The 14,299-nt window shown below is 37.6% G+C and overlaps 1 protein-coding gene across 1 annotated transcript in view; it reads left to right on the top strand.

Annotated features, from left to right (window-relative positions):
* The window catches only part of MIB1 (MIB E3 ubiquitin protein ligase 1), a 117,200-nt gene that overhangs the window by 83,285 nt on the left and 19,616 nt on the right, over window positions 1–14,299 (top strand). Inside the window, exons 13-16 of the mRNA XM_060118269.1 lie at window positions 5,326–5,458; window positions 8,569–8,655; window positions 10,393–10,554; window positions 12,818–12,999. Of these exons, the coding sequence (XP_059974252.1) occupies window positions 5,326–5,458; window positions 8,569–8,655; window positions 10,393–10,554; window positions 12,818–12,999 (564 nt within the window). The remainder of the gene's footprint in view (window positions 1–5,325; window positions 5,459–8,568; window positions 8,656–10,392; window positions 10,555–12,817; window positions 13,000–14,299) is intronic.

The following is a 14,299-nucleotide window of genomic DNA, read 5'->3' on the forward strand; positions in this document are numbered from 1 at the left end:
GATGGGTCTGGCTAATGGTTCATCAATTTTGTTTATCTTCTCAGAGAACCAGCTTTTAGTTTTATTGATCTTTGCTATTGTTTCCTTCATTTCTTTTTCATTTATTTCTGATCTGATCTTTATGATTTCTTTCCTTCTGCTAACTTTGGGGTTTTGTTGTTCTTCTTTCTCTAATTGCTTTAGGTGTAAGGTTAGGTTATTTATTTGAGATGTTTCTTGTTTCTTGAGGTAGTATTGTATTGCTATAAACTTCCCTTTTAGAACTGCTTTTGCTGCATCCCATAGGTTTTGGGCCATTGTGTTCTCATTGTCATCTGTTTCTAGGTATTTTTTGATTTCCCGTTTGATTTCTTCCGTGATCTCTTGGTTATTTAGTATGGTATTGTTTAGCTTCCATGTGTTTGTACTTTTTATGGTTTTTTTCCCCTGTAATTGATACCTAGTCTCATAGCACTGTGGTAGGAAAAGATACTTGATACAATTTCAGTTTTCTTAAATTTATCAAGGCTTGATTTGTGACCCAAGATACGATCTATCCTGGAGAATGTTCCATGAGCACTTGAGAAGAAACTGTATTCTGTTGTTTTTGGATGGAGTGTCCTATAAATATCAGTTAAGTCCATCTTGTTTAATGTATCATTTAAAGCTTGTGTTTCTTTATTTATTTTCCTTTTGGTTGATCTGTCCATTGATGAAAGTGGGTTGTTAAAGTCCCCTACTATGATTGTGTTACTGTCGATTTCCCCTTTTATGGCTGTTAGCATTTGCCTTATGTATTGAGGTGCTCCTATGTTTTGTGGATAAATATTTACAATTGTTATATCTTCTTCTTGGATTGATCCCCTGATCATTATGCCATGTCCTTCTTTGTCTCTTGTAATAGTCTTTATTTTTATTTTTATTTTTATTTTTTTTTTTTCTTTTTGCGGTATGCGGGCCTCTCACTGTTGTGGCCTCTCCCGTTGCGGAGCACAGGCTCCGGATGCGCAGGCCCAGCGGCCATGGCTCACGGGCCCAGCCGCTCCGCGGCATATGGGATCCTCCCAGACCGGGGCACGAACCCGTATCCCCTGCATCGGCAGGCGGACTCTTAACCACTGCGCCACCAGGGAGGCCCAATAGTCTTTATTTTAAAGTCTGTTTTGTCTGATATGAGAATTGCTACTCCAGCTTTCTTTTGATTTTCATTTGCATGAAATATCTTTTTCCATCCCCTCACTTTCAGTCTGTATGTGTCTCTAGGTCTGAAGTGAGTCTCTTGTAAACAGCATATATACGGGTCTTGTTTTTGTATCCATTCAGCCTGTCTGTGTCTTTTATAGTTAGAGCATTCAATCCATTTACATTTAAGGTAGTTATCGATATGTATGTTCCTATTACCATTTTTGTAGTTGTTTTGGGTTTGTTATTGTAGGTCTTTTCCTTCTCTTGTGTTTCTTGCCAAGAGCAGTTCCTTCAGCATTTGTTGTAAAGTTGGTCTGGAGGTGCTGAATTCTCTTAGCTTTGCTTGTCTGTAGAGGTTTTAATTTCTCCATCAAATCTGAATGAGATCCTTGCTAGGTAGAGTAATCTTGGTTATAGGTTTTTCCCTTTCATCACTTTAAATATGTCCTGCCACTCCCTTCTGGCTTGCAGACTTTCTGCTGAAAGATCAGCTGTTAACCTTATGGGGATTCCCTTGTATGTTATTTGTTGCTTTTCCCTTGCTGCTTTTAATATTTTTTCTTTGTATTTAATTTTTGATAGTTTGATTAATATGTGTCTTGGCGTGTTTCTCCTTGGATTTATCCTGTATGGGACTCTCTGTGCTTCCTGGACTTGATTGACTATTTCCTTTCCCATATTAGGAAAGTTTTCAACTATAATCTCATCAAATATTTTCTCAGTCCCTTTTTCTCTTCTTCTTCTGTGACCCGTATAATTTGAATGTTGGTCCATTTATTGTTATCCCAGAGTTCTCTGAAACTGTCCTCAATTCTTTTCATTCTTTTTTCTTTATTCTGCTCTGTGGTAGTTATTTCCACTGTTTTACCTTCCAGGTCACTTATCCGTTCTTCTGCCTCAGTTATTCTGCTATTGATTCCTTCTAGAGAATCTTAAATTTCATTTATTGTGTTGGTCATCATTGTTTGTTTGCTCTTTAGTTCTTCTAGGTCCTTGTTACACGTTTCTTGTATTTTCTCCATTCTATTTCCAAGATTTTGGATCATTTATTATCATTACTCTGAATTCTTTTTCAGGTCGACTGCCTGTTTCCTCTTCATTTGTTTGGTCTGGTGGGTTTTTACCTTGCTCCTTCATCTGCTGTGTGTTTCTCTGTCTTCCCATTGTGCTTAACTTACTGTGTTTGGGGTCTCCTTTCGCTGGCTGCAGGTTTGGAGTTCCCTTTGTTTTTTGGTGTCTGCCCCCAGTGGGTAAGGTTGATTCAGTGGCTTGTGTAGGCTTCCTGGTGGAGAGGACTGGTGCCTGTGTTCTGGTGGATGAGGCTGGATCTTGTCTTTCTGATGGGCAGGACTGCATACGGTGGTATGTTTTGCGGTGTCTGTGAACTTAGTATGATTTTAGGCAGCCTCTCTGCTATTGGGTGGAGCTGTGTTCCTATCTTGCCAGTTTGGCATGGGGTGTCCAGCACTGGAGCTGGCTGGTTGTCAAGTGGATCTGGGTCTTAGTGTTGAGACAGAGATCTCTGGGAGAACTCTCGCTGGTTGATATTACGTGGGGCCAGGAGGTCTCTGTTGGTCCAGCGTTCCGAACTCTGCTCTTCCACCTCAGAGGCTCAGTCCTGACACCCGGTCGGAGCACCAAGACCCTCTCAGCCACATGGCATAGACAACTGTGGTGAAAATCTTACTGGCGTTTTGGATTTTTCTTTGCTGGGCAATTTATCCGAGCCGGGTTCCCTTTGTCAGAAACATAGCAAGCCAAAATGCTAAGATATCCGAGGTTTGCAGTGAAGACAGGCCTTATTCACATGGCATCCAAGGAGAAGACAGGAGAACAAATTTCAAATCTGGGTCCTATCTTATTATTATTATTATTACTTTTTTGCGGTATGCGGGCCTCTCACTGTTGTAGCCTCTCTCGTTGCGGAGCACAGGCTCTGGACGCGCAGGCTCAGCAGCCATGGCTCGTGGGCCCAGCCGCTCCGCGGCATGTGGGATCTTCCCAGACCGGGGCACAAACCCGTGACCCCTGCATCGGCGGGTGGACTCGCAACCACTGCGCCACCAGGGAAGCCCCCTATCTTATTATTTTTAATGATTATATTTTGTCTTTATTAAAACTTTTTTCACATGATTTAATACTTGAATATTCAAAACTCTCCAAAAGAATCATAAAGCTAAATTCTATTTCTCACATGGTCAAGTGTGTAAGGTAACAGATAATGTATGGCATTAGCATCATGATTATGCTAAATCCAAACACTCAGTAGTATATTGTTGTACCAGTACTTTTCCCCATTAAGAATTTGAGTCAAAATCTACATAATTTCTAGTATTCTATTTTAATCCACTGAATGAGGAGGTATAGAATCCTTATAATTACTGAAAATGAGCTAAAGCAGGAATCTTTAGCTTTGTATGAGGTCCATGGATGGAACCTTAGGGGTTTTGGACTCCCTCAAGATTGTATGTAAAGATTTTTATGTGTATTTTCCGGGAGAAAATGTTTCATAGATTTCTAAAGAAGTCTTGTTACCCGTAAACAGTGATTGTAACTTCAGTAACAACCACCAAAGGCTGTCTTAAAGTTTTGATTCTCAGTACACCTTGGGTCATAAACCTGTTTAAAAATATGATAAGAGCTATAAACTTCCAGATTTGAGTACAGTTTTGGAGATTCTTGGATCCTCCAAAGCTTGTTCTCAGATGTCTTGGATTTCCTGTTTGGGATTCGTAGACCACTGCTGTTAAGGAAACATGCTCTGGTTCATGTTAGGCCTTAGTCTCATTATTTTAGAGACTTACAGTTTTATTTACACACATTCTTATTCTGCATCTTCAGACTGTTTCTCCATACGTTTATAACATTTCTCTATTAAAAATTTTTCTCCCATATGTATCACCTTACAAAAAACTATCCCGATATGTATCTTAACTGTTATTTCTTGCCCTTTTATACTCTATTGGCACAATTTTAAAAGCTTTTCTTTTCTGTGTTTACTGCCTTTTTTAGGTGTGAGGGAAGATTCAATATCTAATACGTATATCAGTGTTGTCTGAGCCAAGTCCAATACTCTTTGCAGGAGCAGTTATCTTAGGTCTCACTCCTTAAAAAAAAACCAATTAATTGATAGATGTATTAAGGGAGATTTTTTCCAAATTACGTTATGAGTTTTCCACACAGAACCTCTATGTTAAGAAAAGTTAGACTGGTTAGGCTTAAGAAAGTTGCTTCTGATTTTATTTTCATTTTTGAGTGGTAGGCTAGCTTTTTCTCTACAAAGCATGATTTCTTGATAATTAGTTCCCCTGATTTTTTATGGTTTAATCTTTGGTGCTCTTTAGCATAACTTTGTCTTTTTTGCTTTGGAGATACTTTGTTACCATATCTTAAATTTTAAATATTAGATTATAGTGACCATTTTGTGTGTTTTGATATCAATTGGATTTAGCACTGCTAAATGACATATATCACATTTTTAATTCTGCAGAGTTCATGATAATCTGCCAGCTACCTAAAATTTGTCTTATCACTATTTTTCCTTCTTAGCTGTTGTTACCTGGTTGTTCTTTATTAACTCTTCGTTAATACATACTATTCCAATTGAACCTAAGGGATTCCACAAAGCCAACATGTATCCTTATTAGGGTATATTTCTTTTACCTTTGGTTTTTTTCCTCTCATAATGTTTCCCTTTTGTAACACTCCCATTCTGTTTTGATTCTGTTCTCCAAACAGCAATAATTTGTTTACCTCTTACAATATCAAAAGGCTGTGTATTTAAGATTCAGAAATTTTTTTTTCTTTTTTTTTTTTTTTTTTTTTGCGGTACGCGGGCCTCTCACTGTTGTGGCCTCTCCCATTGTGGAGCACAGGTTCCGGATGCGCAGGCTCAGCGGCCATGGCTCACGGGCCCAGCTGCTCCACGGCATGCGGGATCTTCCCGGACCAGGACATGAACTTGTGTCCCCTGCATCGGCAGGTGGACTCTCAACCACTGCGCCACCAGGGAAGCCTGATTTAGAAATTTTGAATTTCTATTTGTCTCTAAGGGCATAATTTTCTTTAAAGAGGAGTATATTCATTTTATTTTAAAAGTTTCTTTTGAATATTTTTTCTAAAGAAAATAATTAAATATTTAATTAAATATTTGACTTTCAGTGCAATGCGTGTTTTACTGTCGAAATTACCAAGACCGTGGATTGTGGATGAGAAGAAAGATGATGGTTATACTGCCTTGCATCTGGCTGCCCTTAATAATCATGTAGAAGTGGCTGAACTGTTGGTACATCAGGTAGGGAAAGCAGTTCAGTAATTTTTAACAATTTTGGATCATTGCTATTTATTTATTTTTTACTTCATCAACTACTTATTTATTGATAATAAGTAAAATACCATGATGATGGGATCTTACAGCAAAATCCCATGATGATGCAAATTCAGATATAATATGAATTTAGTCTTCCGCCTAACACTGGTTTTTGTTTTTGTTTTTTTTTCCCTGGCTGTGCCACGCAGCATATAAAATCTTAGTTCCCCAAGCAGGGATCGAACTCACATGGACCCCTAAACACTGGACCACCAGGGAATTCCCCTAACATTGGTTCTTAAATGGAGGGAGTTAGTGGTGTGTGTGGGGAGAAGGGGGTGGTGGTGGTGGGGAATCCTTCAGTCTCCAGTATTCTCTCTGCACAGTCTTCCTGGATTGGTCCAACGAAATAGGCATCAATGAAAAGGGATTTTCCAGAATCACTGCTACTATTGTGGAAGTATCACTCTGCTCTAGCACCAAGAACCATCATGTTGATATCTAAGCTGGTGTGGGCAGTTGCCACCAGGTAACACCAGGCTGCAGCTAGGATCTAGGGATGCAGTTCATGACTACTGCTGGACCCCTTGGATAGCTGCATAGGCTCACCTTGGTCATTTCATTCATCTCAGGAATAAGATGCTCTACATTTTTATGAGATTGGATTTTGGGGGAAACCTGTTTATTGCAATTTTATGATATTTTGGTATATTCAGTAACATTTTTAAATGCTTCAGTCAAGCATATGCCATAGCTAAGCACTAAAGTTACTAAAGAATTATCTGTGATCCCTGACTTCAGGGAACTTACAGTCTAGTTAAGAAGATGAAACAGAAAAATTTAGTAGATAGTACATTATGTGTAATTAGGTCATAGATCGTAAGATAGACATTCCATAAACTACAGAAGTTTAGGTAAAAAAAATAGTTCAAAAGTTAAACAAACCTTTCCCCTGCCATTGTAAGCTTTTATTATTAAAATTAATTTTCTTAGAAGTGTTGTTAATTATGATAAATTCCTTTTTATCCAAAATCCAAACAACTGACCTTAAGCCAGTACCACACTGTCTTGATTATTGTTGCTTTATAGTAAGTCTTGAAATCAGTTAGAGTAAGTCCTCTAACTTTGATTTTCTTTCTCAGAACTACTTTAATGTTCTAGATCTTTGGAATTTCCCAGTACATTTTAGAATCAGGTTATTAGTTTCTATTAAAAGTCTTTGGGGGAGTTTGATTGCTCTTGCATATTAGATTTATCTTTAAGTAATTTTTTGATCCTATTGGTAAATTGTATTTTAAAATTTCAATTTCAACTTATGTATTGCTAATATATAGAGTTGCAATTTTTAAAATATATTTACCATGTATCTTGTGACCTTGCTTTAATTACCATTAGTCATTAGTAAAACAGAAATTACACCAGCACTACTAATCACCAACTACAATGACTAAAATTAAAAATGCCAACAATACCAAGTGTTGATTAGAATGTGGAGCAGTTAGAGTTCACAAATGTTGCTGGTGTTTTTCAGGGTAGCCATGTTGAAAAACAGTTTAGCAGTTTCTTATAAAGTTAAACATATATTCATCCCAGCAGTCTCACGTCTAGATATGTATCCAAGAGAACTAAGGGCACATTTCCACGAAATACTCCTACTAACTACTTGTAGCAGCGTTATTTGTAATAGCCCTAAACTGAAAGCAAACCAAATGTTCATCACCTAGTGTCTGAATAAACAAATTATGGTATATCCATGCAATGAATACTACTTTGGAAAATCTAAATGATGGAAAAAAGTTCAGGAAACTTAAAAAGGAGATCCCTCACTTTCTGCATTTATATGAGATCAGACATGATAAGAAAACAAGCTGAGGGAATTCACTGGTGGTCCATTGGTTAGGACTCAGTGCTTTCACTGCCATGGGCCATTGCTGGTCAGTTGCTGGTTGGGGAACTAAGATCCCATAAGCCACGTGGCATGGCCAAAAAAAAAAAAAAAAAATAGGAAAGCAAGCTGAGATCAGGAGCCTAATGATTGCACTCAAAGAAACATAAATAGTAAAAACAATCCAGAAACTCCCACCTTCCCGAACATGTCATAGCATGTTCAGACCAACCAAACTCCCATAAGGGAGTTTCAGCTCTACCTGATGCACCAAGCAGGTGCACAGGTAGGGGTGTCAGAGTTGTGATCATAGGGCATGAATGGTTCTAAGACACAAATGGAATGATACGTTTTTGTTTTTGTTTTTTTTTGACTCTGTAGCCCTCTACTTAATTTTAGTATTTTTTAAAAAATTTATTATTATTCTTTATCATGCCAGACATGGTGCTAGGCATTTTGACATGTTATTTTTCTTAATCCTCACGTTGACCCCTGGAATAGGTTGTGCCCTTATCATTTTGGAGCTGAGGGAAATAGGCATGAAATGATACAGTGCTTAAACTCACAAAGCTCATAGCTGACAACACTTGAACCTAGGTCCACTGACACTATGTTCATTGCTTTTGCTTCTCCGTCCCTTTCCTCTGTGCTTGGCATCAGCTGTTCTCATCGTCCTTTGTCTATCTCAGGGCCCTGGTGGGACTTTCTGCTCTTCCTTCAATAAGTGTTTGTATGTACTAATTAAGTGTTATCTTCTTCTCACCCTCCAGCAGAGTTCCTTTTCACTGAATGAGGAAGAGCTCAATTTTGCAGCAAGAGGAACTGACCTTATTAGGTCATTAAAAGAAATCTAGATCCAATGTGAAGACTCATTAATATACTTTCAGGAAATATTACAGTTAAAATGAGCTGATTATGTCCATTGCTCTATAATGGAGATTAAAAGGGAGCTGTGTTTGTACTGTACTTTGTCCTTTAACTGTTCTTAGATGGAATCACCATAATAATAATAATTATTTTAAACTTGCTGTTATACTTCAGTAAGTTTGCTGCCCTGTCCACTTCTTCCTATGTTACCGTATGAGAACAAGGTCCCAGCCCCTAGGAAGGGGGTGTGGTCAGTAGTGTCCCGTGTACTGATTCTTCGCAAAGAGTTAGTTTAGTATGCTTCCCTCTTGTCACATTTAACTGTGTATGCCTTGTTCTTCAGGGTAACGCAAACCTGGATATCCAGAATGTGAACCAGCAGACTGCCCTACACCTTGCTGTTGAGCGGCAGCACACCCAGATTGTGAGGGTAACGTGTCTACTAAAGTGAATCTTTGCTTATTAAATCATACTTTGTTAGATTTCTCAAAAGGCATAGCTAGAGGTAAAAATTATGATTTTAGGCTATTATTTTACATCAGTTGGGTAATGAGTTTTAATTTGTAATAAGGAAAATCTTAAGATTCTGATATTCAAAGTCTTTATAATTTTGTTGCCAGATTTGTAAATTCCCAGAATATTAAACCAGAGGATTTCAGAGTAACTTACAAATTTGTTTTTTTAAGAAGTATACTCCCTTTTAATTTTTATAATTGAGAGTGAACTGTAATTAAAGGCTTCGGCTACACATTTGCCGAACAGATTCCAAAAAAGCTGACATGTATATTTTTATTTTACTAATCTGGTGATTCCAGTCAAAATACTTGAAAGATTATCTGTTTACAACTTTTTTGTAGAGCAGTGATTCTTAAAGTTTGGAGGCTGAAGCAGCAGCATCAGCATCACCTGAGACTTTGGTAGAAAAGTAAATTCCTGGGCCCCACCTCAGACCAACCAAATCAACCTCCAAGGGTGGGAACTAGCAATCTGTGGTTTAACAGGCCCCCAGGTAATTGTGATGCATGTTCAAATTTGAGAAACTGTCCTGCAGAGACATTATATAATCTTTTTGAAACAAAGCAAGCAAAACAAAAGAAAACAGTAATTAGCCAAGACAGGTAGGACCATGTGCTTGAGATTGGTTTCTTTGTATGGTATTTTTCTAAAACTCTGATAGCATTTACAGAAATGATTAGGGAACTTGTTAAAGCACTGTAAGCAAAGTTTTATGTTTACCACTTAAAATATCGATTGAGGGCTTCCCTGGTGGCTCAGTGGTTAAGAATCCGCCTGCCAATGCAGGGGACACGGGTTCGAGCCCTGGTCCGGGAAGATCCCACATGCTGCGGAGCAACTAAGCCTGTGCGCCACAACTACTGAGCCTGCGCTCTAGAGCCCGCGAGCCACAACTACTGAAGCCCGTGTGCCTAGAGCCTGTGCTCCGCAACAAGAGAAGCCACTGCAATGAGAAGCCAGTGCACCGAAACCAAGAGTAACCCCCACTCGCTGAAACTAGAGAAAGCCCGCATGCAGCAACGAAGATCCAATGCAGCCAAAAATAACTAACTAAATATATATATATTTAATTGAGATATATTAATTATGCGTTATATGTAAGAGATTGCAGTTTAGCAAACACTTCACGTTTATTATTATTTAAAATTCCTCTTGTCAAAAATTCTTCATTTCTCTGATATTTGGACTTACAACCCTTATAACCATACATTTGGAGAATATTAACCAAAGAGAATGGAAATAAATAACTTGCTTATTTAAATAATAGAAGAATTTTGAACGTTATGATTTGGTCCTATTGGAAATACTTAAAATATCCCAACTCACATATCTGAAATTAAAATGAGAAAAAAAATGTCCTAAATTTCTCCCAGTTATCTTGATCTTAGAGTAGATTAATTGAGCAACATTTTAGTTCTTATTTCTTTCTGCTTTCTCTAATTCAGTATATTTGAATAACCAGGTTCATCATTATTTGTAAGGAGTCACAGGGGTGGGTATAGAGTAGTTTAGCAAGCAGATACATAAGAATAATTAACTTTCGTGGCAGCCCCGTCAGATAGGTCCAGGGCTCTCACACTGTTACTTTAGAGATGTTGTAACTTCTTGTGGGTGGAATACTTTAGCAAAATGAGATGTTTTTCTCTTCTAGCTTTTGGTCCGTGCAGGTGCCAAATTAGATATTCAGGATAAGGATGGGGATACTCCTTTGCATGAAGCTCTGAGGCATCACACTTTGTCTCAGCTACGTCAGCTTCAAGATATGCAAGATGTGGGGAAGGTCGATGCTGCCTGGGAGCCATCCAAAAACACCGTGAGTAAAGATAATCTTTAATTCAGTGCCAGTGGAAGCATCTTTTAATGCAGAGGCTTATATTTATGGCTGATTTAACTTGCACCTGATAAGATATTTCATCAGAGCTACAAATGTACAAATTTAGTTTATGAGCTAAATACTAGTCAATGCTAATAACTGTATTGTTTTGCATTCTTACTAAAAGTTGTTTGGTTCTCCTTTTATAACTTTAGCCATTCAAACAGGAGTATTGTGGTGTCTTTTTGTGGTTTGAATTTACACTTCCTTATGACTGCTGGTATTGAACCTCTTTTCATTTGCTTGTTCACCACTCATGTATATTTGATGAAGTGTCTCTTCAGACCTTCTTCATTATTTTGTTGAGCTGTTTTCTTACTACTAAGTTTTGAGGGTTCTTTTTATAAACTGAATACAAGTTCTTTATCAGATACGTGGCATGCACATACTTTCTCCCAGTCTGTAACTTGTCTTTTCATTCTTTTTTAAAATTTTATTTATTTATTTTTGGCTGCGTTGGGTCTTCATTGCTGCACACGGGCTTTCTCTAGTTGCAGTGAGCGGGCGCTGCTCTTCATTGCGGTGTGTGAGCTTCTTGTTGTGGTGGCTTCTCTTGTTGCAGAGCATGGGCTCTAGGCATGTGGGCTTCAGTAGTTGTGGCACACGGGCTTAGTTGCTCCATGGATTCTTTTTTTTGCAGTATGCAGGCCTCTCACTTTGCATTGTGGCCTCTCCCGTTGCGGAGCACAGGCTCCAGACGCACAGGCTCAGCGGCCATGGCTCATGGGCCCAGCTGCTCTGCGGCATGTGGGATCTTCCCGGACTGGGGCACGAACCCGTGTCCCCTGCATTGGCAGGTGGACTCTCAACCAGTGCGCTACCAGGGAAGCCCTCTTTTCATTCTTTTAACTGTATTTTTCGAAGAGCAGAGGTTCTTAATTTTAATGAAGTCTGATTGACCAATTTTTCTTTTATTGTTTGTGTCCTGAGAAATCTTAGCTAAATCCAAGGTCACTAAGGTTTTCTCCTATTTTGTACTAAAAGTTTATAAAGTTTTAGCTGTTACATTTAGGTCTGTGATTCATTTTCAGTTAATTTTTATATGCATAATATGAGGTATGGGTCAAAGTTCTTTTTTGTTTTTTGTTTGTTTGTGGATATACAGTCATTCCAGCCCCATTTGTTTGAAAAGACTGTTTTTTGCTACTGAATTGCCTGTTGTGCCTTTATCTAAAATCAGTTCTCTTCTATTGATCTGTGTCTTTATCTATGTGATGTCAACCCACTGGCTTGATTACAGTAGCTTTGTAATAAATGTTGAAGTCAGTGGTATAAGTCTCTTCTTCTTTTTCAAGGTTGTTTGACTATTCTGAATCCTTCACGTTTCCATATGAATTTTAGAATCATTTTTAAGAATGTAAAGTGTTCTGAGACCAAAGTGTTTGAGAATTGCTGCCTTTCTGTGTGACCATCGGTAAATACTCTAACTCCTATGTGCCTCGTTTTCTCATTTTGAAACGAGGGGAAGTGAGTAACTACCTCCATAAGGTTGTAAAGATTAAATGAGTTAATTCATGGAAACTGCTTAAAATAGTTCTTAGTCCATTGTAGATGCTCCATAAATAGTAATAATTATTATGACTATTATCAGACAAGATGTGTGAGTCAGAAGCTCAGATGACAGTAGAACCTGATCTGTCTCATTCTCCACTTTGTGGCTTAATTCCTGGTTCTTGGTTCATTTCTCAGTTGTCTCTCCCCTTTTTGTTTCACGTTGGTTGCTAGCAGTTCCAGAGACAAATTGAGTAGAAAAGGGAGACTGTCTCCTCAATATCTCAATCAGAAGTCTTGTTCTTGAGTTTTATTGGCCTTAATTGACCTGATTTAGATTATGTGTCACCCCTGAACTAATCACATAGATGAGGTGGGTCTCTGAGTCGTTTGAGCCATCTTTGGTTCACCTCTAAAACTGGAGATGGGTCAGTCCTCATACTATACACCTGAGGAAATTGGGGATAGGTGTCGTGGAGGAAGGATACTAGGACTGCAACTCATAAGTGTCCACCACATCTATATAGTCTTGCCAGACAAGTTTTTTACCACACATACATATTCATATATACATACATATATACGCAAGCATGTGCACACCACATACACGTACACACACATTCTTGCATATATATATATATATATATTTGGTGATAAGAATTGATAACAGATTCCTAAAGGGAAAACAATGACTTTTTTCATTTGATTTCAGTTAATAATGGGACTTGGTACCCAGGGAGCTGAGAAGAAGAGTGCAGCATCTATTGCCTGTTTCTTGGCTGCTAATGGTGCTGACCTTAGCATTCGAAATAAGAAGGGTCAGTCGCCACTTGATCTCTGTCCTGATCCAAGTCTCTGCAAGGCACTGGCAAAGTGTCATAAAGAAAAAGTCAGGTTTGTATTATTATCATAAAACCTAATATTCTGTACATAAAGTATCATGTGGTTCCACAGTTATAGAGAAATTAATATAATGAGGTATATATATTTCCTTTTTATTCTATTCTGTTTTATTTTTTATTGAAGTATAGTTGATTTACAATGTGTTAATTTCTGGTGTACAGCAAAGGGATTCAGTTATACATATATATACATATCCTTTTTCATATTCTTTTCCATTATGGTTTATTACAGGATATTGAATATAATTCCCTGTGCTATACAGTAGGACCTTGTTGTTTATTTTATATATAGTAGTTTGTATCTGCTAATCCCAAACTCCTAATTTATCCCCCCCCCCAACCTCTTTCCCCTTTGGTAACCATAAGTTTGTTTTCTATGTCTGAGTCTGTTTCTGTTTTGTAAATAAGTTCATTTGTATCATAGTTTAGATTCCACATATAAGTGATATCGTATGATATTTGTCTTTGTCTGACTCTCTTCACTTAGTATGATAATCACTAGGTCCATCCATATTACTGCAAATGGCATTGTTTCACTCTTCTTTATGGCTGAGTAGTATTCCATTTTATATAGAGGTATATACATTTCTTTAAATATATTCTTAAGGGGCATTTTATTAGAGCAAGGCAGAATGCATCTAAAATATATAGATAGAGGCACTGTAATTACTGCAGCAATAACTTAAACACTGGGATATAAGGGGAAACCACTTTGAATATGTACACGTGAGCCCACGTGTTCATGAATTTCTGAAGATCGTAGTGGAAACAGAGTGTCCCTTTTCTGTCTGTACCTGTAGTTGGTTGTGCATATGTATTTTTATATCTTGTATATATATATTTATAGACGTGTTCTGTCTTTCTGTAATAGAATTTTATGCTCCTTAAGGATACACTTAAAAGAAATGTCAAAACAGCAGCTGCAGTGACATATTTTCCAAAGTGCCCTGTCAGTTGTGGACTCTGATAATGCTTCATTCTGTCTGTAGTTAGCATAACTAACATGGACTCTAGTTAGGATTTTTGTTTTATTCCTATATTCTGTGTCTTCCTCAAATGGTCCTATATAGATAAAACAGTTTCTGAGGGAAACTGTTTATGTTAATTTTTTTAAACTAGTGTTTTTGATTTCTTTGTTAGAAGATTCACTATTTTCCATTGGGTGAGGATTTGTTGAATTGAAATTTGAATTGTACTAGAAGTATGTAAAAATGCAGAGAAGTAGAAAAATATAGTATACAATGTTTCATATATAGATGTTAAAGCTTAATTTTTAACATAGCTAAAGTTGT

The sequence above is a fragment of the Mesoplodon densirostris genome, chromosome 15 (genome assembly GCF_025265405.1).
Source record: "Mesoplodon densirostris isolate mMesDen1 chromosome 15, mMesDen1 primary haplotype, whole genome shotgun sequence".
In the NCBI taxonomy this organism is placed as follows: domain Eukaryota; kingdom Metazoa; phylum Chordata; class Mammalia; order Artiodactyla; family Ziphiidae; genus Mesoplodon; species Mesoplodon densirostris.